Raw genomic sequence first — 27,345 nt, forward strand, 5'->3', positions numbered from 1 at the left:
CTCTCCCGTTAAGTCTGGCTCTGTGGCGCTTTAACAGAGACTCATGCATCTCCCTCACCGCCTGTGATCACCAAGTCTACTCACCAATCACCGCCGACGGCCACCTTACTGACCCAACGATTAACCTTTTCCTAGCTCATCTAAATTCTGAAAATATTCCAGCTGAACCGGGTTAAGTCCTTGCGGCAGGCTGGGTCGGAAATTAAGAACGAGCACGCCAAAAATCGTTAAAACACTGAAAGCCATCCCCAGGGGTTCAGCATACCAAATATGCCCTTCGTGTTTTGATGATCAGCTCGCTCGCTTTGTTAGGAGCCCCGTGGTCTATTGTTATTCTGGCTTTACCGCTTGCTTTTCTAATAAAAAGTATTTTTGTGCACTCTGTTACATAATCCTGCGATTTCTACCTCTGCTTCAGCACGTAATTACCCTTGAAGAGGTACAACCAATTGCTGAACATAGTTCCTAAGGCCCTTCTGCTCTATAGACAAGCAATCAATGGTTAAGAGAAGAGGGGGGAAAACAATTTTCTACGTCGTTCCGTTTATAAAATGGCTTGTCCGATTTTCCGGTTAACCAGCGCTCATCTTGACGTACTGGACACAAGCAGTGGGCCCCTTTCCTTGGCAGACCTTGGAGAGGTTGATGTGGACCCTCCGCTGAAGGGAACAATTAACTTCTCCCCACAGCATTGTGTGTTTCAAGGACTTCCTTTTTTTTTCCTTCTCCAGAGGCAGATGCTACTTCCCAGTCTGCGTGATCGCTTTACTCTCCTCTCCCCCTGCTTCTCTGCGTTACAGGATCTAGTTTAAACGTTTTGGGCAGCAGGTCACAGGCCACAGGAGGGGGGGGGGCGCATATTTTTGTTTGAGGCAGATAAAGGGTCCATCTGTGTCCAGCCCGCGTAGTTAGATCCCACCGCAGGGCGCGTCGCTCCCCTTCCACTGGAGCACGATCGACGATGGATCAGGGAAGTCCAACTCACTAACATGGTCCAAGCACTCGATAGCAACGGTCCTGTAGATGAGCTTTGCCACTGGTGAGCGGATCCTGCACAGAAGGCTTGAAGAGGTCCCTGATAAATGCCCACGGTGCCTCCAGATTCCTCCGGAACACGAGCAGCAAAGCTTTCCCTTCCTTTCCTCCTGCTGTGAACCTCTAGAATTCTCTCAGGCAATGCTCAACCCCTCGGCTGAAACAAAACAATTACTGACCCTGCACAATAGAGGTCAGGGATCGTACCGCCTCCCCCAGATTTGTGGAAACCGATTTATAAAAAGGCCTTGCATTAACGCCACTGCATTCACACAAATCATCAGAATCTACGTCTCCTGCCTCCTCCCGTCTCGCTAACCTTAGCTTATCCTTCAGATGTGATGATACTGGTCACCTTAGAGTCGGAATCAGTCTGGGGCGCGCCCTGCCCCCAGGGAGCAGCGTAAAGGATGTCAGCCCTAGATATCTTAAAATAATTTAAAAAAAAAAACATTTAAATATGTCATCAATTAGCAACCAATCAAATGAAACGAATATCATTTTCCTAAAGCATGGCCTTTAAAACATGAAATCTGACCTCACACACATACAAAAAATTGCCTTGCCACAATCCCCCCCCCCCCTCAAATCCCCTCTCAGGGACTCTATATAGTACCTAATCCTGTATATGGTTCTTCATCCTGCAGAGCCTGAAATGATTTAATAAAATTATTCACTTTCCTTACAGTACATATGACCCTGCGGTAATCATCAGCAAAAAAATATTGAAGAAAGAAAATAGAATGAAAAAAAAAAACCCCCAACTCTTCATTATATAAAAATATTAAAAATGGACCCAAAACTGATCAGAAACTACTGGAATGCCATGTTCCAACTGGTACCATTTGAGAGGTACCAGACACAGAGTCTAACACTACCCGCTAGGCCTTCTGGCCTGCAGGTCATGAAGCACCAGTGCAGTTCTATTAAGTATGTGTTGTGCGTGCAGAATCCTGGCGAGCAATTTATTAATATCACCTCCTGTCCAATGCAGAGGCCCCCAAACCCCTCGTTAGGGAGTGAGGGAAAAGCATGGGACCTACACTCACCCAACACCAAGACATATCACTGAGATACCTTTTGGTCTCTTGTTAGCTGTGTTACAGTCTCCTATGAACGTGTCAGGTAGAAGCAGGCCTACGGAGAGGACGGCGGAGTGTGGAGCCAGCTCTGGCACGGGGGGGGGGCCTGGAGAGGGTTACATAAACAGCAGGGAGCATGAGCACCTGCAATGGGATCCGTCTCGCCCAGACCCTCTGCGCCGAGGACACCCTCGTTACCAGAGGATGCTGGCGTTCAGCTCAAATGGCACTGGTTTATTATTTATTGGAAGACAAAAAAAAAATAAGAGACCGGTCCCTTGTCTGTCAGAGCGCATACAAGTTCCCCAGGGCACGCACGCCAGACAGACGGATGAAGAAGAACGTCTCTCGAGACAAACGGCCACCGAATAAATGACTTGATGGCGAGTAGCCCAGCCCCACCTTACGGGTGCCGAGGTCTCTTCTCTGCCCAGGGTTTTCACTGGGCAAAGCGCAATCTGTTTGCGGCTGGCGTGGGGGGCTCGGTGGTAGGCGCTGTGCTGCGCCAGGGTGAAGACTGGGGTTTCTGTTCTCTGAGCCGGCCGGAGAGGCACAGACTCAATCACGGTTGTAAAGGTAGCACCCAGCAGGCAGACACAGGGCCCACGATGCAGGGCGTGGCTGGTGGCTGTCACTGCAATGACGGGGCTAAGGGGGGAATATAAAATAGTTAAAACAAAAAACAGGCAGCTGTGACTGAGGACTGATGGCACCGCTGCCCAACACCGGCCGGTTCTGACTGAACCCAAATCCCACGGAAACAGAAGGCAGCTGCTCGGCGGGGGGAGGGGGAGGAGGGGATAACGCACAATCCTGGTGGGGGATCCTTTCCATTCCTGGGTACTGATTTAGGTATGGAAACCTGTAGGCTCATTTACCCCAGATGGTGGACGACCAAAAAAAGAGGGGAAAAACAACAAAACTGAATTGCACGACGAATGATCCCCTGCAGGTGGTCAAGCTTGCACGGCTGCCTGCTGGGAGATATCTTTAGCCTACTCTGATGTGAAAAGGGTAGGAGAGGGCGAAGACAAGAGCGAGAGGGGACAACCAGGCAGGCCGGCTAGTCCTTAGCTGCAGCTGACCGCTCGTTACTGTACTCCGGACGAAGCCGCAGCGTGGCCGAGAGAAAGGTTGAGGAATTGCCTACAGAGCCGCCGCCCCGCTCCCCTGCCCTCCTCAGCCCCCTACGCCAGGCCCGCCCCCCCCCCCCCAAGCGCGGGCGCTCTAGACGACATTGTTGTTGGGCTCGATGCGGGGCAGCAAGCCTGGTCACCAGCTTCTCCATGATCTTGGAGCTGGCCTTGCTGGTCTGCAGCACCTCCTCGTGGTTGGCGACTTCCTCGCTGTCGTAGTCCATCACTGCTTTGTTGGTGATGAGGGAGAAGCCCAGCACCCGCAGGCCGCAGTGTCGGGCCACGATCACCTCCGGCACCGTGCTCATGCCTGGAAAGAGGAGCACGGCAAGGCAAGTTACACACGGTGGGGGGGGGGGGACATCAAACCCTCCTCCCCACTGCTGCCGAGAGTCACAAACCGGCAAGATAGAATGGGATGAAGGGCACAGAGTTTGTGACTGTACACACCAAACGCGCAAATAAGACTTTACTTGGTCAGGGCGTAGCATTTCAAGTTCTTTTATTTCATCGCGGTAACTGCTTTCGGTGAAACACGGTGTTTAACAACAGTCCCCCAACACGGACATTAAAATTATCCCCCCCGAAGCAGCCGGACTGGCGAAACAGAGGGTCCGTGTTGGGGAATTGCTGTTAAACACCGTGTTTCACCGAAAGGAGTACCGAGTTGAAATAAAAGAACTTTAAATGCTACGCCCTGACCAAGTAAAGTCTTATTTGCGCTTTTGGTGTGTACAATAGATGTGCAAAGTGCCTCTGTGCTCCAGTGGTATATTGGGCACAGATTTTGTGACGCCATCTAGGGATTAACTAAAAAAAACTGTAAAATGAAATCAAACAACAGTATCCCGGCCTTAGCATGCTCAAAAATAAAGATGTAAAGTACCCCAGATGACTTAAGACTTTCTCATAAGCTGGTGATGGACACAAAATTTAATTCTACTTTTTTTTAGCATCCACGTAAGCTCTGTGGGGAAGGGGCTCTATGACTGAGATGCACATTATGAACAGTCTCTCAGCTGGAAGGGCACGCCGTACACTACAAGACAAATGACACTGAGACCTGATTACCCTCCCTGAAACTGTCCAGGCCATCGGATACGCTGATCCCATTTTACGGCCGTGCTGATTAATAAGAGGTAATAAACGGGACGCCTCGTTCACGGGGTCCTTTCTGCAGCCTCTGCTTCCCCTCCCCTGTGCACCTGCCGACAAGACGGAGCTCGACGCCGCTGGCACCGCCTCCATCTGACCACCAGGACTTTCTGCATGGATGGGACTTACCCACGGCGTCCGCTCCCAGCCGGTTCAGGAAGACGCACTCAGCGATGGTCTCGTAGTTGGGGCCACCCAAGCTGCAGTACACCCCCTCTCGCATGATTCTGGCGCAGCCCAGCTCCTGGCCCACTGCCAGCGCCAGTTTCCTCAGGCTCTTGTCGTAGGCGTCCGACACGGCCGGGAAACGTGGACCAAACCTAGTGCCGAGCGCACAGCTGGGTCAGTCGCGGAAGCAAAAAAAAAGCCAGCCTAAGCCACGCTCCAGGGGTCTCCGATTGCACGTTACAAGAACGCCAAGCTACCGCCTGCTGAACGAGGGGCCGTTCAGGGTCTTTACCTCTCGTCGTTCCTTCCTATCAGGGGGTTCTGCCCCGCGAATCCCGGCATGTTGATGTGGTCCTTAATGACCATAATGTCACCCACTTTGTAGTCTTGGTTCAGACCCCCAGCTGCGTTAGTCACGAGGACCGTGTCCACGCCCATCAAGTGGAAGACGCGTATGGGGAAGGTCACCTGACGGGGGGAAATTAATCGGGTTAGCTGTGCAGGTTTACAGAGACCATTCCTTAAAGCAAGGAAGAGAGCCGCCCCCCCTCACTGCCACCCCAAGACGGTACTCAGTCGCCTGAAAATTCACCCAACCCCAGGCGACGAAAACGAAACAGAATTCCTCTCCGAGGCAGGAAGGCGGCGATGGCGATAGCAGCAGAAGTCACCGCGCGCTCACGGAGCCTCCCCCAGACCTAAGGCACGGGTTTCCAGTCTCTAACAAGAAGCCTGCCCAGGAGGAAGGGAGGGAGGGGGGGCCCGTCAGTGCTCCCCCACCCCCCCACTGCTGAACACAGGAGGGAGGGGAGGGAAGCGGCCCCCGGTTCTATGAGCCCCACCCACCCCACTGGGAGCCTCGACCCAACCGTGCGAGAAGCACAGCTCTAAAGATTCAGATCCCACTGCCTGCTCCCTGTGACCTTGGGCAATTCCCCTCCGGAGACGGGGAAACGCCTGCCGGACCTGAAAACGTAATCCGTTATTGAAGTGTCTGAAAAGGCGGAACAGAAATCAAATTTCAATCAATCAGGTGGAGCGCTCACCTTCCAGAGGGGGTAGCCCTCGTACATGTGGAACCTGCCCTGCATGCAGACACACGGCTTCCCGTTCAGCTTCCCAAATACCAAATGTCCAGCATGGCCGTGCACTGTGAAGAACAGGGGAGGGAGAGAGAGAGAGAGCGTGAGCATCTCAGAAAGGAGAGACAGAGAGAGAGAGAGAGCGTGAGCATCTCAGAAAGGAGAGAGAGAGAGAGCGCGTGAGCATCTCAGAAAGGAGAGAGAGAGAGAGAGAGCGCGTGAGCATCTCAGAAAGGAGAGAGAGAGAGAGAGAGAGCGTGAGCATCTCAGAAAGGAGAGACAGAGAGAGAGAGAGAGAGAGCGTGAGCATCTCAGAAAGGAGAGAGAGAGCGCGTGAGCATCTCAGAAAGGAGAGAGAGAGAGAGCGCGTGAGCATCTCAGAAAGGAGAGAGAGAGAGCGTGAGCATCTCAGAAAGGAGAGAGAGAGAGAGCGCGTGAGCATCTCAGAAAGGAGAGAGAGAGAGCGTGAGCATCTCAGAAAGGAGAGAGAGAGCGCGCGTGAGCATCTCAGAAAGGAGAGAGAGAGCGCGCGTGAGCATCTCAGAAAGGAGAGAGAGAGAGAGCGCGTGAGCATCTCAGAAAGGAGAGAGAGAGAGAGCGCGTGAGCATCTCAGAAAGGAGAGAGAGAGCGTGAGCATCTCAGAAAGGAGAGAGAGAGAGAGCGTGAGCATCTCAGAAAGGTCCCCAGCCCTCTCCTGTAATCCAATCCCCAACGCTTGCCCCTGGTGGTTCTGCCACAGCTCGGGCATCGATTCCTCTTCTCCCCATGACCCCCCCCAGGCCAAAATAAGTCCCGGTCTTACCTGTGCTCTGAGGGAAGTTGGGAATGTCGCTGTACTTAATCGCCTCCCGGTCTTCCATCAGCTCAGCCAGGCCCCCCAGGCCGGACCCCAGCACAACAGCCACGCTAGGACGGCATTTCGTCTTGGCCAGGAGCCAGTCGGCCGTCTCCTTGTACTCCTCATAGGTGTACCTGAGGGAGAGAGAGAGCAGCACAGGGCGAGAGCTGAATTGGGAGCACAGAGCCGGGAGAGGGCCTGCTCAGCGCGCAGCCCACGCCACCGACAGAAACAACGCGCCTTCAAGAGCCATGCGCTTAACCGTCACTACAGCAACTGTGGGACCCTCAGCAATGCCTTCCTTCCAGGGCCTGCGGTCGCCCTGGCACGACCCCAGCCATTTTATCCAACTGCAACTGGGAAATAATGCTCTTTCCACCCTCCTCAAAACACCCCCCAAATGTATAAACTAAGGTGGAGCGCCAGCAGACCACGCTTCTGAGTGGATATTAACACATTTTTTTAAGATATGCACAGGGAATTTGGTAGAATTTGGGATGTGTGAAATCCAAGTGAGCTTGTAATTTACTGGCAAAACATCCCTCCACAACTGGGAAAAGCTTCTAAGGTGAACTTTTGCCACGAGTTCAGAAGTTTCCCGTTGCATGTTGAGAGTTTTGCAAGGGGAGCTTCAGAGCAGCTGGGGAAGGTTTCAGCTTTCGGGTCTTCCGCTGTGCTGGTAGCAGGACCCGCCCTTCCCTGGGGCTCGGAACCTGCGTGTGATCCGGACCCCGCTCCATGTGCACAGCAGGAATACAGCACGCGGTACCAGAGCCAAATCGTCTTACGCAAATGCCACCCACCATATTGAGCTGTGCCCATGTTCGGTTCACATACAGACACAGACGCAGGCTCTGCCGGTATTCCCACAGGCCTCCCTCGGTGGAGCGCACTGTTAGCCCACGTTTGGACACGCGTTTGATGTGCTAGCTTTACCCCTTATTCAGTAAGGGGTAATAGCGTGTCCAAAATGCGCATCCAACCCCCCCCCCCCCCCCGAACCTAATAGGGCCATCAACATGCAAATGCACGTTGATGGCCCTATTAGTCATTCCCGCGCGATACAGAAAGTAAAATGTGCAGCCAAGCCGCACATTTTACTTTCAGAAATTAGCGCCTACCCAAAGGTAGGCGCTAATGTCTGCCGGCGCCGGGGAAGTGCACAGAAAAGCAGTAAAAACTGCTTTTCTGTGCACCCTCCGACTTAATATCATGGCGATATTAAGTCGGAGACCCCAAAAGTTAAAATAGGCCCGTGGGTCGGAAGACGGATGCTCAATTATGCCGGCGTCCGTTTTCCGAACCTGTGGCTGTCAGCGGGTTTGAGAACCGACACCTGGCAAAATTGAGCGTCGGCTGTCAAACCCGCTGACAGCCGCCGCTCCTGTCAAAAAGGAGACACTAGGGATGCCCTAGTGTCCCTAGTGCCTCCTTTTACCGCGGGCCCTAATTTGCATAGGCCACCCTCCTGAATCGCGCGCCCAGGAGAGTGGCCTGTGCGCGCGCCGGTTCTCCCGCGCGTTCCTCTGCATCGGCCTGATTGTTCTTATCACAGCTCAGCACATCTGCGTCTCAAAGCTTGTGTTTGCTAACAGTTCTCATGGGTTCCGTGCATTAAGCATTTCTGAGTACAAACATCTGCATTGCCATTGGCTGTGTTGCTCCATGATACGTCTAGGTGAACCCATGAACTTAACCAACGCTCCCCCAACACAGAGGCATCACAGCTAACCCTACCCCCCACAGTCGATAATATGCACGCTAGTCTAGTGAGAACTGCAGCAGGGATTAAAATAAGAGCCTTCTGCTGCTCGACCCAGAAGGAGGCGCGCCAGGTCTGGCCAATCAGCACAGCTGCTGCTATTGGGCCACAGTCACATAGGCAGATAAAGACCGAAATGGCTCGTCCAGTCTGCCCAGCAAGGTGTTTAGGATTGCAACTGCCGCTCAAGGCAGGTTACCCCCCTCGCCTTCTGTTTAGGATTGCGACTCTCACGCCACTGGGTGGTAGGTCCTTGCTTACATGCTGCGCTGCCCCGAATCACAGTCCAAGGCTTGCCCCTCTCCACCTGATACTAGGCCCATCATTTCCCTACTCTCCATTTTGGGATTGGGGGGGGGGGGAGGGAGACATGGGCAGAGGGAGAGGGGAGTTCCATGTAGCGTTCAGGCTTAACAAGAGGACCCCCAACGAGCAAAGAAAAATCAGGCTGGCTATAAAAGCAGCGGGTTTTGCGTCTGCGTTTCCTTATTACTGCATTTATTTTACGTCCACCCATAACTGCCCTGGGCAGATTAATGTTTCTAATGCAAAGTACAGAACAATAAATCAAACAGTTGCCATCAAGACTCCCATAGAAGAGTGACGTATTATCCAAATTAAAACCACAACATCAAAAAAACAAGCACTAGAAAGCAGATCCCCTGTGAGACCGGGTGCATGAAACGAGGGTATCGGAAGAAGGTGGCGGAGGGGGTGTGGGTCCCCGCTGGCACAAGGGCAGAGCCAAAGCGATTCGGTGCTAGGGCAGACCTCTCTCCAGCAGCGAGGGCCAGCAGGGTCACCGCAGGACAAATCACAGAGGTGGTGGTGCAAACACACATAGACAAACAGGAGACACCGGAAGAGGAAAACAAATCTTGTCTGCCATTTGCAGTTTTTCAGATACTCCCATAAAACTGCACAAAATGCCAGGGATTGTTTGTTATCTATTGCAGTGTGTTACTTGTTTTCTTTACTGTAATCCAGCTTGAAAGGGTTTCGAAAACTCAGAAAGGGGGCCTCTACACGTTAAATGAATCTCTTTGCCTCGCCTGAGGTAGAAGACAAACTGGCATCCTTCTCGCTGTTCTCCCCTGCCTTCTTCTCAGCTTGCACAGGAAGCACAGCAGCAGAGAAGCTGGGGAGCAAAGCTGCGGCAAGAAACCGACCTTCTCAGGAGAGGAAACCATGCCAGGGGAGGGCTGAAACTTTGCTGCAGAGCCTTGGTTTTACAGACCTGGGTGGGGGAAACATTTACAGTAGACACTGGCTAGGGATCCCCAGGCTGAGCTCCGGATGCCGGACACGAAATGATCTGACCGGAGACGTGCTTGCAACCCTCCCCTTCTCACCGAGCACCCAGGAAGGCGTATGCGGCAGGACGAAACAAGCTGTCATACGTGGGGGTAAAGCAAAGCCCAGAGGGCCGTATCATTCGCATTCCTTATTTTATGAGATCACGCGTGCGCCTTTGCCTGGCCACAATACGGTTATGACCTCAGAAAGCTGCCTTCACCACTTCTAGACAACCAGGCAAAACATTTTCAAAGGTGGCAGCTGTGCATCCAAGCACACAGGGCTCCGTACACAAAAACTGGGTCCGATATCTGAAACCTTTCCTGTCTGAAGGCCGTTACATTGGACGTTTTTGCGAAGCACCACGTCACAAGTTTAGCTACTTGGTGCAGGTTCAGGTACCCAGAGTTACCCCAAAAGTAATCCGGGGCATCTAAACGCAGTGTGTGTAATGCGAGGCTGCACCTCTAACTCCACCCCAGTTTAAAACATCTGACTTTCTGTAACTAATTGCAGTCAGATGCTCATCTCTTGCTTTGGGAAGGCTCTCAGGCGTAAGGGTCCCTTCTCCGTGTCCCTGCTCCTGTACAAGCGCCGCTAAACTGCCGCATGCGCCCCCTGCAAGCGTCTTCTCTCTTGGTGCCTAAAGCGAATGTATTGTGTGGCATACGTTGTCACTCAAGTCAGGAGAAAGTGTGCACGGAGCACCTCATCCCCTGCAGGGTCAGAGTCTGACGCCCATTGCAGTCCAAGCACCAGAGCGCCCACTTTCCACAGAGCTGATCTGTGTCATCCGACTCATGCCATCCTTTCCGGATCTCCGGGGTGGGGGAGAACAGCCGAAACCTGGACCTCACCATACCTTGCTACCTACAGTCCTCCAGAGAGCCAGGTGTGCTCTTTACAAACTCGGCTGCCAGGCTCGGAAAACGCAGGACGCGTTCTTTCTGCAGCCGAGGACATCGGACAAGGAGACAGGTGTCCAACGAGGTCAGCTACAGGAAGTCCAATCTGCTTCCACCGAGGGCAAAATCTGATTGGCAAATTGAGCGGGTCTCGGTTGGAAATGCCAGAGCAGCCATACGTAGCACATCCGGAAGTCTCGCTTCTCCACCGTCTGTTTTTATCATTCAAGTGGAAAATGTTAAGCAAAGTGTTCTATTTAATTTGCTTCTGACGAGCTACCAACATTTCTGCTTGTTTCTAGCAATTCCACACACACACACACGCACGCTCGCACAGACACACGCATCCCCTGAGAATCCCAAAATGAAAGCCTGTTGTTAAAAAGGGAGAGTCTGAGGAGTAACCGGAATAATAGACTAACCTGGTGACTACAGCACAGAAGACAAACTTCACCACAGATGGCACGAATCTCACAGTTGGAAAACAGGATGGCAGAGAAAAATCAGCAGAGAAAACATCCCGTCTAGTCTACCTCTGAATGAGTCACTTATATGAGTCAATGGCCATCAGAAAATGCCACTCACTGCTATACTCTATGGTGCAAATGAATCATGAACCATACATGAGCTACAGAGGATCACAGACAGTAAGGGATTATCTCTCCAAAGACAGAGAACTTTGTACAACAGCAGACATCTTTAAATCAATTATTGACTCTCATGGCACAGGCCACCTTCATAGAAACATAAATACATAATGCTTTAAAAAATAAATAAATAAATGTGGTGTTTAAAAAATAGAGATTTTTAAGATCTTTTATGAGGGCCTAAAATATATGTTCATTATAACTTACAACTGTAACATTTGTGTGAATTAGGAAATATTTAGAGGTGGTTAATATTTTATAGCGTTAAGATAACTTACATGCAGAATTAATAGGAAATGTAGTTTGGTTATTGAAGTTAATGGTATTAATACATGTGTGTGTGTACAAAGGTGTGGATATATGGAGTGTATTTGATATGAACATAAGAACCTGCCATTCTGGGTCAGACCAAGGGTCCATCAAGCCCAGCATCCTGTTTCCAACAGTGGCCAATCCAGGCTACAGGTACCTGGCAAGTACCCAAACACTAAGAAGATGCCATGCTACTGATGCCAGTAATAGCAGAGGCCATTCTTTAAGTCAACTTGATTAATAGCAGGTAATGGACTTCAAACCTTTTTTTAAACCCAGCTATACTAACTGCACCAACCACATCCTCTGGCAACAAATTCCAGACCTTAATTGTGCGTTGAGTGAAAAAGAATTTTCTCTGATTAGTTTTAAATGTGCTACTTGCTAACTTCATGGAGTGCCCCCTAGTCCTATTATCAGAGAGAGAAAGTAACCATTCACATTTACCCATTCTAGACCTCTCATGATTTTAAAGACATCTATCATATCCCCCCTCAGTCGTCTCTTCTCCAAGCTGAAAAGTCCTAACCTCTTCAGCCTTTCCTCATAGGGAAGCTGTTCCATTCCCCTTATCATTTTGGTTGCCCTTCTCTGTACCTTCTCCATCGCAATTATATCTTTTTTGAGATGCGGTGACCAGAATTGTGCACAGTATTCAAGGTGCGGTCTCACCATGGAGCGATACAGAGGCATTATGACATTTTCTGTTTTATTCATCATTCTCTTTCTAATAATTCCCAACATTCTGTTTGCTTTTTTTGACTGCTGCTGCACACTGAACCGACGATTTCAATGTGTTATCCACTATGACCCCTAGATCTCTTTCCTGGGTGGTAGCTCCTAATATGGAACCTAACATCGTGTAACTACAGCATGGGTTATTTTTCCCTATATGCATCACCTTGCACTTATCCATGGTTTTATGAATAAGAGATGTGTTGATTTTAGTTGTATGATTTTTGAATTATATATGGTAATACATTGCATGGACATGTCTCAGGACCAATAAAAAGCATCAGAGCTTACAAAGCATCCATGTCCCTATTTGGAGGCAGATCCATACAAGGTTAAGTTATTTCTTGCCACTGGAAAAAAAGAGGAAGGGAACAGCTCTGAGAGGTCACAGCCAGATAAATCAAACATCCCAGCAAGGAGCAGACTTCCTCACTTCAAAGCCAAGAAGGAAGTGCTACAGGACTCTCCACTAGTGCATGCTATCTTGCTTATTGGTGTCCTTGCAGCAGATCCAGCCTCTGGTACAGCGTTTCCCAGCCCTCTCCTGAAGGCACAGGTAACCAGTTGGGTTTTCAGGATATCCACAATAAATATGCATGCAATAAATTTGCTTGCATTGGAGACCTAAGTTATGCAAATCTATCTCATGCATATTCATTGGGGAAATTCTGAAAACCCGACTAGCTAGGCGGCCTCCAGGACAGGATTGGGAAACACTGATCTGGTATAGGGACCGATGCATCACCATGACCCTGGGAGGGGGATGGAGGGAACCATTTCCTCCTTCCCTTTCCTTTTCTCTGTGGCACCTTCCTTCCCCCTCCCAGGGATAGTTGGGGATGGGGGAACACACATTACTCCACCCCTCCCGCCAGGCTCCCCGATCAGAACTACAAGTCCCAGAATGCCGCGGCGCTCACCCCGTCCTTTTTTGCTCCTTCTCCTGCTGCTCCTCCTGGGGGGTCTTCGAATGCTTGGACATGACGAGGGGAAAGAAAGTTCAATGTACTGTATTTTTTTTAAGGCTAAGAGGCGGCAAACCAATTAAAAAAAAATACAAAATAAACTGCCCCGCTTCTTGTTAGGGTGTCACGAGCCCAGGGCGCGTCTCGCGCCAAACACCGGGGAATTTTTTCGCGTGCGAGAATCACGTGACCAGGGTGGGGCGACAGGTTACTACAAAATAATAATAATAAATAAATAATAACAGTAATTGATAAATAAATAAGCAAAAAAAACCCTCCCCGAATTCTCAAGAACCGAAAAAACAAGTTAAATAATAATAATAAGTGCCTATTAGAGTGCTTGCCGGTCGTTTGCCCGCGCGCGGATGCTCAGAGCACGCGCTAAGCCGCTCGCGCCGCCACTCCAGCTGCAGGGAAACTGATGCTGCGACCATCAGGGCGTTCGGTAGGTAAAGCGGGGGGCGGGGCCTGGGAGGGGGGTTAGGATAAAAGGGGGAAACAGTAGCCAAAACAACAAACCCAACTAACAGTGAGGGGGCGCGGCTTGGCCTCCGTGACGTCACTGCGCGAAAGACGGGAAGGGGAGCGGGGAAGGCGAGGCTCCCGATTCCGGCCGCTGATTGGCTAAAGGGAAAAGCGGGGCGGTGACACCCCCACCTTACGTCAGGGGAGAGAAGGTTTGCGGCGCCGGGGTGGGAGGAGCTTCGTGGTGCAGTGCAGGTAAAGTGTGCAACACGGTCTGCATGCACCTACATTTATGTATTGAATTAGTAACAAATATATATATGAATATTATAATAATGTATCAGAGCCCCGTGCAGACATTGCACCGAAACAGCAACATAGTAGATGTCAGCACAAAAAAAAACCCAAAAAACATCCAACCGGCCCAGTTATCCCCCCTCTACGTTGCCAAGAATGCATCCCAGCTGCCAACGCTATCACGCCTTATCCTGGCTGTAAACTTTTCTTGCCTTCCTCCACTTTCTTGGGCTGATGAACATATTTCCCTGTTCTCTGTTCCGCCACTGTGTGTCTGTGCGTGGGGGGGGGGGGGGGGTTTGCAATGCTAACACCCAGTGGTTATTTTTCTTTAAAAAAAAACAAAACATTTTTACCGGATGCGGGTGTGTGTGGCAGTGGCAGCCTCCACCTTCCACTTTCCCCCCAATGCAGCAAAGGCTGCAGGTTCCAAAAGGTTCCAGATGGGTGACCTGGCGGTCAGAGGCGCCAACCCACGGATCTTATTATGAATGGAGGGGTTTGTTCCCCTGTATTCACGCGGGCCCCCTGCTCAGGGTGAGGGGATTGGAGAATCCTCATCCAATTGGGAAGGCAGCGGGCCACACGCCTGCCGGGCCTCAGCCAATGGGCCCCGAGGGCTCCAGCGACCGCCCTGCTGCCAGCATGCACCCCACCGAGGAGAGGGGCAAGGGATCCCAAGGATCTTTCTGATCGGGGGTAAAGGGCAAGGCCTCACCGAGCCCCGGAAATGGGGAGTGAGGGGAATGGAAGGAAAACAATCGCCAAGGAATGATATTTTGTAGTTAAATTGTAATCTCCGGCTCTGCAAGCCAGGGCAGATTCTCGGCCGGAGCCAGTTCTCTCCTTTCATTGCGGCCTTCTGGCTCCCTCCGAGGCGAGGGGCAGCGCTGCGTAATCAGTGGGAAACCTTCCACGCAAATAAATAGAATAAGGGCGCCTCCACCTGCAGTGGGCTAAAGGTAACCGAGCGCAGCTGGCACTTTCCAGCTTTACACAGCAGCCTCTCCTTGATGGAGACCGCCAGACCGGAGCGTGCACCCTCCACTATCTCCCCTGGTGTCCTGGGGGGGGGGGGGGGGGGTTGCATGCTGCTCCACCGGGGGCTGCCTCTCACAGCCCTTCCAGGGGCCTGGCTTGCATTATATTTTATTTCCAGACGTCGGCAGCCCCCTGAGGGGAGCCTGTGCGTGCATGAGCCCGAGCTGCTGCAGGAATGTGGGGAGAGCTGGGCCGCTTTGCACGGCACACGCAGTGCACGCAGCACCTCTTCCTCCCCCCGCCTTCTGCCGAGTCCTTTCCAGCTTCTCATTCCCAGGCGAGGAGAGCGGGCGCTGAGCACTGGATGTGACTCACCACCCAGTGCTGGGCGCAGCAGCAGCAGCAGTGGAGGAGCTCTGGCAGCAGCCACATGGGGCACCCGAGTTAGCTAACACAGGGCACCCACCTCTCCCTTCCCCTGCACTTGTATAGAGAGAGGGGACTGATGCACTGTGCTGAGCTCATGTGCGTCTCCACTCCCTCCCTGGGTTTCAAAAATGACTCTCCCCTGTCCACACTGCTTGCCCCCCCTGGAGCCTGCTGTGCCACACATGTGTTAATGGAGGTGTGCCTTAGGCTTGAAAAGGTTAGGAACCAAGATTTTGTTAGTTTACAGTAGGCCACAGGGGCTCAGTTGTAATCGCTGTCATAGCATGATAACAAGTTTCACTAAGCAGATGCTGCAGGGAGCCTCCCAAATGTTGGAAAATTCCCGCAGATGTCTCTGAGCAAGCCACAGCTGCCGCCCTTGCTCTGTGAGTGTGTGCACGTTTTGGTTTTTTTTTTACACGCTATCGGCTTAAGCTCCCTCCGCGGTGGTTTCCTGGTTGTAGATTACGAGGCCATTTCCCAATCCTGGCTATAGACTGTGAGACAATTTCCCGGACTACACAGCGACTTTGGTTCCTTCCGATTTCTAAACCAGTTGTTGATTTCTCTTCTTTCCTCCCAATTATTTCCTTCTGACACTTTGTGTGTTAAATCGTCGGGCCTGGAAAAGTCCTTGAATCTGACAAAGAGAGGGAGAAACACACAAGGCCCACCAGGCTCTTTCCCGCCATCCCAAAACACTTCGCCCGTTGTCCCGCGGCCCTCTCTGCTGTTCCAGCACTGAGATCCCCTCTCCCATACACATGGCAATGGCACTGACTCTCTGCGTGGGACTCTGGGAGGAATCCCTTTATCCACCTGTGCCTCAGTACTAATCCCCGGCTCTGCCCCCAACTCCGTGAGGGTGATCCTGAGAGAGTCACTTTATTTACTTTTCTATTTAACAAATTAATATAGCGCAATAGACAAAGTTCAAAGCAGTTTGCATTACAAACATCCATAATAAAAACAAAACATAAATAACTCAGTTAACAAATATCCATCATAAAAACATTAAAACGTACATAATAACTCAGTTAACAAATATCCATCATAAAAACATTAAAACGTACATAATAACTCAGTTAACAAATATCCATCATAAAAACATTAAAACGTACATAATAACTCAGTTAACAAATATCCATAATAAAAACATTAAAACGTACATAATAACTCAGTTAACAAATATCCATCATAAAAACATTAAAACGTACATAATAACTCAGTTAACAAATATCCATAATAAAAACATTAAAACGTACATAACTCAGTTAACATAACCAGGTGTTCAAGTAATATGGACTGAGCTAAATGAAATGGGGAAAGTCTTCGTTTTCTTAAATGATTTAGAACATGAAATTGCACACAGATGATCAGGAAGACCATTGCATAGGTTTGCAGCGGACACAAAAAAAAAGCCCTTTAGCGAGTTTCTGATAAATGCGCTTATTTAATAGTTGGAACAAATAGCATTCAGGCCTGAGAGGCGCGCAGGGTGCGCTGTGGATTGTATATCTTCAGGAGAGCATACATCCATGCATAGTCTACGTTATCCAGGAATGCGTGAATAATGGGCGACACCTTTTATTGCACTCTGGCATGGACAGGAAGCCAGCGTAACTGACGCAGCGCATGGGGTGACAGGGGGTCCTGATTCTTGTACCCGTCAGAGTGCGCCCAGCTGTGCAACTTGGAGGACTCGGACAGCAGCTTGAGGCAACTCCAGACACAAAGAGTTGCAGTAATCCAGTCCACGAAAAACTAAAGCCTATCCCAGAAAATCTGTGGGCTCGAGCAAAGGTTTAAGATTGTTAAATTGAGGATCTTGTGTAAAGGTTGCATACACAACCTTAGAGTCTAGAATAAAACCCAGACTCTTAGCATGTGACAGGATAGATATTTCATATCCATCAAAAACAGATTTTGAAAGCTTATCTGCTCAACTTGTGCCTCAGCTCTAATCCCTGGCTCAGTTACTGACTCTTTGTGACCCTGGCAGAGTCACTGTAAGAAAACATCCAAAAGAAAAAAAATCAAAACAAGATGCCTCTGATCATACCGAGGATTTAATGAATAAATGCCGGAGGTTTTGTATTAATGCACTGATTTAAAATATTGTGTAACAGGCACCCTTGGTTTTTTTTATCGCTTCGACTTCCTACATACCGGTTTGCACGTATTGCATGAAGGTCACACACCTGTCACGGTTGTTCGACGGTTTGGGGGTTTGTGAAAGAGAAGGGGGATTGTCCCTACCTGCTCTCATCCTGGGCGCTTGCTGTCGTCTTCGTAGCCATCCTGCGCCTGCTTCGCTCGCGTAACCCTCCCTGAATGAATTCTCTCCACGGACTGCCCTCGGGGTCTGGGGCACCTGCGGCGGTGGCAGCCCCCAGCTCTCTGCGCAACGACGTGCTTACTACCCCAGTCCCACGATGACACAACGCAGGCAGTTCCTTCTTCACAGCTCAGTGTACACCGCTGCCCGCATTCGTTACTGATTTCTGTCTTGCTCAAGACAAGTTAGCTTTCATTTACATTTTAACTTCAATCAGAAAACACAGGAGCAGCAGCAGTGTAAGCTTTGGACACGTAGGCGCTTCCCCATCACAGAACAGGTACAGTACAGACTGCCAGAGAAATCTCTGCAGGAGACCCTGTGACTGTCCCCCAGCTGCCCTCTACTGCTGTGCAGGTTAGAGATGGTGGAGGGGTGTGGGAGTGCCTTGCTGAGGTGCCACCACTGGCCGGTCTCCGGTATGTACCAAAACCCAGATTAGAGCGATTAAAACTCAATTCGCCTGAAGGCCTGAGCAGCCACGTCTTAGGGTTCAGCACCCTTTGGGGGGAGCCGGTGTTGCTGAAGTGGACCCTTGGGCCGAGGTGAAGTTGGCGCAATCCACAGGGAGGGGTCCTGCAGGTCCCCCACCATTGGCAGGCGGCGTTGGCTGGAGCAGATGCCCAACTGGAGCTTCATCAGTACCAGCCCTCATTCCCCTTAGGTTGAGCCCTCGGGTGCTGGGGCCCAACTGGATTTAGGCGCGGGCATCTGTGAGGTGAAGATCCATCACGCAAAAGGTGTTGCAGGCCAGCACGGTGAAGAAGTAGACTCTGTACAAGCAGCGGTCGGGACAGATTCAGGTTGTGGTCAGTGGCGGGCGGAGTTCACTCAGTGTCGTAGTTCGGGCAGTGGTCAGAGGCAGGCGGAGGTCGAGCAACATCGAGGTCCAATCCATGGTCAGGCCAGAAGTCCAATCCGATGAGGAACAAAGAGGAAGAGGGAGGACGAAGAACCACAGGAGCAAGACAAGACGCTGAAGACAGATGAAGGGACGTCTGACCACGAAGACGGGAACTCAGGAGACAAACCAGACACCCAGGAACCGCGAACAGGCCACACAGCGGAAGCAGGAACCAGGAATGCAGAGACAAAGCACTTCTCCGATGCAGTTGACCAATTGCCGAGGCATTGGAGGGGTGTCCAGCCAGGCTCTTTAGACAGGAGGCTCCATGATGTCATCAGAGGGCGCCGTGGTGGATTTCCCGCCATGGGCCCTTTAAATCCTGGCAAGTTGGGTCCGCACGCGCCTGGGGAGGCTTCTGAAGCAGGACCTGCGGCAGCGTCAGCCTAGCTGCCCCGTGGCGGGCGGCCGTGTCTCGGCTGGAAGGATCGATTGCGCCGTGGGGAGTCTTTCGGAGCGGACCCGGGCTTGAGGTAAGCGTGGCGTGCAGTGGGATGAACCTGCGGTCCGCCGAGCACAACAGCCAATGACCGAGGCCTGGCCCTGGTCCATGCGCCAACTTTAAGATTTGAAGAGGCTGCGAAAGCCCAGTCAGAAGCTGAGATTTAGGCCGCAGAACTAGGGACACCTGGGAGTCGGGCTACATCCAGGTTTATCTCTTTCACCACAATCACTGATCACTCCTGCAGCGCTGTACACCCAGGAGCCAGCCCCTGTCCCACGGACCTTACAATCCAGTGGAAAATGCATGGGCAAGACAAAATGGAAGGTTTCAGGAAATTTGACAATTACAGTTTGGATTGAAAACCGGCTCCAGAGTTACAGGCCAGGCTCTACTCCACTGCGTGAACGGCTTTCCGCTTGTGCGTCTTTCTTTCTTTAATTATTTCTTGGCGCCGTAGCCCGCCTTTCCAAAGCAGCCCGTGGCAAAATCCAACAAAGTAATACAATCCAGCTGTAAGAAAAAAAATGCACGGACGCAGAAAAGCCACAAAATGAGGAGCAGCGAATTTAACAGCCAGTTACAGAGAAGTAACCCCTGGGAGATCTCGTCCAAGCAAGAACCATGAAGCCAGAAAATGCACCAGCCTAGCGAGCAGTCCTCTGAGTGTTTCTAAAATACAGAACAGGGAAATAGGTTCGGTCAAAAGCGAGGAGGAAACAACTGATGTCAATTAAACCAGTAGGAGGGCTACGACCACCACCGACCCTCTAAACCAAAAGGAGCCCAGCCACTAGGAAGAAGTTCAGGTTGCAAAGAGCCTTTTCTAAACGATTGGGGGGTGCGAAACTCCACACACATTTCCCCCTCCCTGGGTCACAGTCAAGGGGGCACTCATTGCATGCACTGAGTGACAACTGGGGGGGAGGGGCTCCCATCCCATCCCTGGCCGACCCAGGACAATCAGCACCCAGCACTTGCCACCATTTTGGGGGCAATAAGCGTAAACGATACGGAAGCCTTTAATATTTAAATCTAAAGATCCTTTTTTTTTTTTTTTTAACTCTTCCCATCCAGAACCCGTCTCTCGATACGGTGCAAGGGCTGGCTGAACGGGATACATTTGCACATCAGAGCAGGGGGGGCAGTCGGACTATTCCAACAATAGGGCAGTGCCCGAGGGCCCTCAGCACTCTCCCCTGCCCTCGGGTGGGTGGTTAGGGTTCAATGGCCCTGATTGCCTTTGGGTGCAGATTGCTGGCAGTCCATGCCTGCACCAGAGTAACGAACCATGGATTGTAATTTGACAAGAAGCCAAGGAAGTGAAAACCTGGCACAGGCCTGGATTCCCTAGTGCTTGTCAGCCATTACCCATAAGAACACGAGACATGCCCTACTGGGTCAGACCAAAGGTCCTTCAAACCCAGCATCCTGTTTCCAAGAGTGACCAATCCAAGTCACAAGTACCTGGCAAGTACCCAAACATTAGATAAATCACAAGCTACTATTGCTTATTAATTAATAGCAGCTTATGGACTTCTCCGCTGGGAACTTATCCAAACCATTTTTAAACCCAGTTACAATAACTGCACTAACCACATCCTCTGGCAATGAAATCCAGAGCTTAATTATGCATTGAGTGAAAAAGCATTTTCTCTGATTAGTTTTAAATGAGCAATTTGCTTACTTCATGGAGTGCCCCCTGGTCCTTTTTTTTATCTAAGTAAATAACCAACTTACATAACCCTATTCTAGACCTCTCATGATCTTAAAGACCTCTATCATATCCCCTCTCAGCCTCTCTTCTCCAAGCTGAAAAGTCCTAACCTCTTCAGCCTTTCCACATAGGGGAGCTGTTCCATCCCCTTTATCATTTTGGTTGCCCTTCTCTATAGGGCAACCAAAATGGCAACCTTCCCCAGTGCAACTATTTCCTTTTTGAGATGCAGCGATCAGAACTGCACACAGTAGGTGCAGTCTCACCATGGAGTGATACAGAGGCATTATGACATTTATTTATTTATTTGAAATCTTTACGTTTTATTCACCATTCCCTTCCTAATAATTCCTAACATTCCATTTGCTTTTTTGATCGATTTCAATGTGTTATCCACTTTGACACCTAGATCTCTTTCCTGGGTGGTAGCTCCTAATATGGAACCTAACATCGTGTAACTACAGCAAGGGTTATTTTTCCCTATATGCATCACCTTGCACTTGTCCATATTAAATTTCATCTGCCATTTGAATGCTCAGTTTTCCTTCAATAGGTCCTGCCGCAGTTTATTACAGTCTGCTTGAGATCACATCTCCCCGATTCTCTTCTCCCTGAACTGGCTACCAACAGACGCTAGAATAAAATACAAAATACTTACTTTGATTTATAGTCAGCATGGCTTTACCCAGGGCAAGTCTTGCCTCACAAATCTGCTTCACTTTTTTGAAGGGGTTAATAAACATGTGGATAAAGGTGAACCGGTAGATGTAGTATACTTGGATTTTCAGAAGGCGTTTGACAAAGTTCCTCATGAGAGGCTTCTAGGAAAAGTAAAAAGTCATGGGATAGGTGGCGATGTCCTTTCGTGGATTGCAAACTGGCTAAAAGACAGGAAACAGAGAGTAGGATTAGATGGGCAATTTTCTCAGTGGAAGGGAGTGGACAGTGGAGTGCCTCAGGGATCTGTATTGGGACCCTTACTGTTCAATATATTTATAAATGATCTGGAAAGAAATACGACGAGTGAGATAATCAAATTTGCAGATGACACAAAATTGTGCAGAGTAGTTAAATCACAAGCAGATTGTGATAAATTGCAGGAAGACCTTGTGAGACTGGAAAATTGGGCATCCAAATGGCAGATGAAATTTAATGTGGATAAGTGCAAGGTGATGCATATAGGGAAAAATAACCCATGCTATAATTACACGATGTTGGGTTCCATATTAGGTGCTACAACCCAAGAAAGAGATCTAGGTGTCATAGTGGATAACACATTGAAATCGTCAGTTCAGTGTGCTGCGGCAGTCAAAAAAGCAAACAGAATGTTGGGAATTATTAGAAAGGGAATGGCGAATAAAACGGAAAATGTCATAATGCCTCTGTATCGCTCCATGGTGAGACTGCACCTTGAATACTGTGTACAATTCTGGTCGCCGCATCTCAAAAAAGATATAATTGCGATGGAGAAGGTACAGAGAAGGGCTACCAAAATGATAAGGGGAATGGAACAACTCCCCTATGAGGAAAGACTAAAGAGGTTAGGACTTTTCAGCTTGGAGAAGAGACGACTGAGGGGGGATATGATAGAGGTGTTTAAAATCATGAGAGGTCTAGAACGGGTAGATGTGAATCAGTTATTTACTCTTTCGGATAATAGAAAGACTAGGGGACACTCCATGAAGTTAGCATGGGGCACATTTAAAACTAATCGGAGAAAGTTCTTTTTTACTCAACGCACAATTAAACTCTGGAATTTGTTGCCAGAGGATGTGGTTAGTGCAGTTAGTATAGCTGTGTTTATAAAAGGATTGGATAAGTTCTTGGAGGAGAAGTCCATTACCTGCTATTAAGTTCACTTAGAGAATAGCCACTGCCATTAGCAATGGTTACATGGAATAGACTTAGTGTTTGGGTACTTGCCAGGTTCTTATGGCCTGGATTGGCCACTGTTGGAAACAGGATGCTGGGCTTGATGGACCCTTGGCCTGACCCAGTATGGCAGGTTCTTATGTTCTTATGTTCTACTGAATGACGACACCAGCTCATGGCTTAGCTCACAGCTACGCATTTATAAACCGGTTAGAAGCCTCCGCTCCGCCAATAAAAACCTTCTAGAAGTACCTACCATCGAGGCGGCACGTTTAGACATGGAGAGCTTTTTCGGTAGCTGGATCCCCTGCTCTGGAATTCGATCCCAGACAATCGTAGAAACTCCTCCGGTAAGAAAGAATTCAAAAAGAACTTGAAAACTTCTCTTCGGAAAAGCATTCCCCAGTAAGAAATAACGACTCGGCGCCCAGCACCGTTCCAGACAGGCTCAGTAGGCCGGAGTCCTCCTTCAGTATTCCTGCTACACGTCTCTTTTTGACAATCCACTTGGAATCTCTTTTCTCCTTCGATGTTACCTGTTCTTATGATTTTAATTTAACTCAAACCTTTTCATTTATTTTCTCGTATTACATACCTTTGTCTGTATTTAGTATTTTATCTTCTTTTTAACAAGTATGTTCACCTTGTAAACCGTTTTGGCTACCTCCCAGTAAAAAAAAAAAAAACGGTATATAAAAATAGTTTAAATAAACGTAACCACTCTGCATAATTTTGTCTTCCGCAAATTTGATCACCTCACTCGTTCTCCTTTCCAGATCACGTATAATAAGTATAAACATGTTCCAAAGATATTGAAAATGGCCCGAGCCTCCTCGGGTTCCATTGCTGTGCAGGACCACGCTGGACTTTCCGCTGTCCCCCTCCTGGCTTGGACATGATCTGTGCAGATTTTCCAGCAGCATCACTCAGGACAGACCGAAGCCAGCCTCTTAGCACTTTTGACTCATCTTGCAAAATACCGAAAATAGACAAATGTGGGGGAAAGCCCGAAGAGATTTGCAACTTTTGCATAAGTTTGCACCATTTTTGCTCAGGCCCAGAGCTCCTGGAAGGTGACGGTAGATGGAAAGGGGGAGGCCGTTTTCACTCTTCTGCTTTTCTTTTTTTTTTTTTAACAGCCCGCATGAGGCAGACCTGCTCCTCTTCAAGTCCTCCGTGCACATCCCATCAGCTTTCCTTATGCAACCCCTTGGGGTTTTTTTGGTTTTTCTTTCTGCAGGCCAACCAACGCCTGTGGCTTTGAGAGTTTAAAACATCCGTCTTATAAATCCTTAGAATGTCTTGCAAATCTCCGCACTTTAAGAGCTCGGGGTTGGGTACCAACCTTGCAAAACCTCAAGACTAAATATATGCAATTTATAGAATGCACCCACTTCCTTATTCCTACCTACTTCTTATCTATTGACTTGCAATCTCCCTCCTATCTCTATATCATATCTGTATTCATGTATTACGTTCCGAAGGTTAACCTTGCAACCTCTCAGCCTGAAACTGAAAACGTAGCCATTCGCTGTGCTACAGGAGCTAGAAATAGCAGATTGACTTACTGATGGAATAAGGACGTGTTTTGACTTTGAGGCCATTGCTTGGATCAGAAGTACGTACAGAGCAAGAACGCAGATAAAGCCTCTCGTGATCTGTGAACGAACAGTTGACAAGACGATCTGGCACGGGGGTGGAAGGCTGTTTCAGGAGTCTTTTGGCTTAGAGTAAAGTGAAGGGTTTGGAGCTCGAGTTACTGTGTAGAGAGTTTGGGGATTTTAAGGGTATTGTACGTCACGTATGTTTTTAATATTGGTCCATTTTGTTTGTGCATGTTCATTGGTAACTCGCCTGGTACAGATGGGCTGATATAGGCAGAATGAAAGAATTTCAAGTAAATAGATCAATCTTTGCCACTCCGTCTCACACCTTCATTGGAGCACATTTTGGTTGCCCGCGCTGTGCAGCAATAACAAAAAGCTGGCAAAAATCGAGAAATTGCCAGTCGTTTCCATTATCACAGCAATCCCAACAGAACACGTCGTTATGGTAATAAAATCCACAAAGTGCCAGGCTAAAAGCACAACCGGGTCTTCACTTTTCCTGGAAAGGTCGACTGCAGCCATATCAGTAGGGAATTCCACGGTTTTATTTGTTTACGAGCATCTGATATCCTGCTTTTCCCTAAAGTCCACAAGTAATGGATACCTGACTGATTAAATGATAAAGCAGATTCGCTTCCTCATTCTAAAACAAAAAAAAACAGGACGCTGGAGGCTCCCTGCTGCCGGTGAGCGTCCAAGCCACCAGGAGTCTCCTCGGGCCCCCAGTTCTGAATCGAATATTTCAGCTGATTCTCTGGGCAAACTGCACCACTTATTCCTGCTGTCTATGGACACAGGATTCCCCTTTCTAAATTAACCCTTATTGATGTTAAGTCTATACCTTAATTACAAAACAATTAGGCAACACATACAAATATATAACAGAGCAAAAGTAAGAAGAGCATTACAATTGAACATCACTCGAACCTCTATCTATGAGGGCAACTTTTCCCAGGAATAAACTTCCCAGAAGACGTTAGGCCACTCTGCCCACGGTTCCCCTGGCCACGGCTTAGTGCCATGCAATGAAGGAGGAGCCCTTATCTGGGGTAAGTTCATCCATTCTGAGCAGCACATTTTTGTGATACGGCAAGATCACACCAACTATTAACCCTTAAACGTGCCTACCCTGAATAGTAGCTGAACTCCCTGCGCCTCCAGGTTCGGCCTTTCCAAGACACTGTATCCTTATTTTCTACAGAGTTACTTCTTGTTGTTTTAACCTCTCCTTCTCTAGTTTTTCCCCCTCCCAGTTACTCCCCCTTGTTATCATGTAATTTCAGTCCTGCTGTTCAATTGTGAACCGGTATGATGTCCATACTAATACTGGTATATAAAAGCTGTTAAATAAATAAATATGAACATGATTTTGGAGATGACTTTAACAAAAGGATTAACGATACCAGCATTACAGATACTTACAACCAGAGGTCTCGCTCAGTTACATTTAGACCAGTGGTCCCCAACCCTGTCCTGGGGGCCCACCAGCTAGTCAGGAATTCAGGATATCCACAATGAATATGCGAGAGAAAATTTGCATGTTATTGAAGCAGTGCATGCAAATTTTCTCTCATGCATATTCATTGTGGATATCTTGAAAACCCGACTGGCTGGCGGGCCCCCAGGACAGGGTTGGGGACCACTGATTTAGACCATCTGCTATGAACAAAGGCCCAGTCCCTTTGGAAAACTCTTCCCCTAATATCTTTTTTCCTGGGTCCGAGAAGACTCTTCCGATTCCTCTTTTAATTTTCCAAACAATTTAGAAACTATACCTTTGGGAGAACCAATTTTTATTCTCTCAAACTCTGTAAGATCTCTAGTGAAATTGGGCCTGCCCGGTCCCCTATGTTCGTGAAATAAATTTCTGGATTGATTTTAAAAACGTATATCCCACAACTATCCCCTGTTCTAGGTGCGTTACAGACATACATTTATATAAAGGCAAACATGAACATCCTACAAAAAAAACCCACCACAACCCATGCCTTCCTCTCCAATCATGCCCCGCCATCGAAATAAGCGGCGAGCTTCAAGCTAAGTTGTTAAAATATCATCCGCGGCACTGAAACTACATCCTGCCATGTTTTTCTCTTTTCCATGGACTCCAGAGCAGAAGTCCTCATCCAGATCAGGCATTACCTGGAAAATGTCGATCCTCTTATAGGTCACCCACCTATTTAAGTAGCAGAGATGGGCATCTGCTTTCTCTCGAGCAAGGCCGGTGCAAAGATATTTGGCGCTCTAGGCAATCCTTGGGTCCTGCACTCCCCACCTCCTGCTTGCCTACTGGCAGCTCCAGCACGGCGCCACCTCCCACTGGCAGCTCCAGCACGGCACTTCCTTTAGCGATGTCGGCTCTAGTCTAGCGTCCTTTTGGGCTTTGCGCTAGCTGGATTTTGCCACCCCCAAAAACTTCCGTGCTCTAGGTGACCGCCTAGTTTGCCTAATGGAAGCGCTGGCCCTGCTCCTAGAATTTGAATACCTTTGTGGGCGGAGGACACATTGCTTTCTGCCCTTCTGCATAAGAACATAAGAAGTTGCCATGCTGGGTCAAAATAAGTTCCATCAAGCTCAGCATCCTGTCTCCCTCAGTGGCCAGTCCGGGTCACCAGTATCCAGCAGATCCCACATATTAGTAACACATTCATCGCAGCCACTAAGCTTCCTTTACATTATTTATTTAAAAGATTTATAACCTGCTCACTTACTGTTGTGACAGTTTAAATATTCTCACCATGAGCACTCTGGTAGAAAGGCGAGTAATAAATTGAAAATAATAAGCAACAATCTTATCAAAGTGCACATTGGCCTATACAAGTATCTGCTGTAAAATGGATGGCTACTAATGTTTTATCCCTGCCTTGAAGATCAGCCATAAAGAGAACCAATTTGTTATCCAGTTCATGTGCTATGTTCATGATTTTTCCATTACTTTGCCATAACTACTGCAATCTTATCTTTTTATTTTAACAGACCATCCACTGATAATCTGTCTGTATGCAATCTATTTATTTATTTATTTGAGATTTTTATATACCGACATTAGTGTGCAAACATCATACCGGTAACTAAAAGATGGGAAATACAATGAACAGGGAGGGGTGGGGGAAACAGGTAATTGCAACAGGAAACTTGCAGAGAGGAAAGATAAAGCGCAAATGGCAACTATCT

The 27,345-nt window shown here is 48.9% G+C and overlaps 1 protein-coding gene across 1 annotated transcript; it reads right to left on the bottom strand.

The window, feature by feature from the left end:
• Nucleotides 1-3,333: 3,333 nt before the first annotated feature.
• On the bottom strand, nt 3,334-13,657 carry LOC115082104 (purine nucleoside phosphorylase-like). Its single transcript, XM_029586368.1, is given in 7 exon segments — nt 3,334-3,383; nt 3,385-3,563; nt 4,538-4,728; nt 4,869-5,044; nt 5,623-5,726; nt 6,462-6,631; nt 13,075-13,657. Coding segments are annotated over 7 exon segments (921 nt in total). The 5' UTR covers nt 13,137-13,657; the 3' UTR covers nt 3,334-3,344.
• Nucleotides 13,658-27,345: the final 13,688 nt, after the last annotated feature.

Source organism: Rhinatrema bivittatum, unplaced genomic scaffold, assembly GCF_901001135.1.
Source record: "Rhinatrema bivittatum unplaced genomic scaffold, aRhiBiv1.1, whole genome shotgun sequence".
NCBI classification, from domain to species: domain Eukaryota; kingdom Metazoa; phylum Chordata; class Amphibia; order Gymnophiona; family Rhinatrematidae; genus Rhinatrema; species Rhinatrema bivittatum.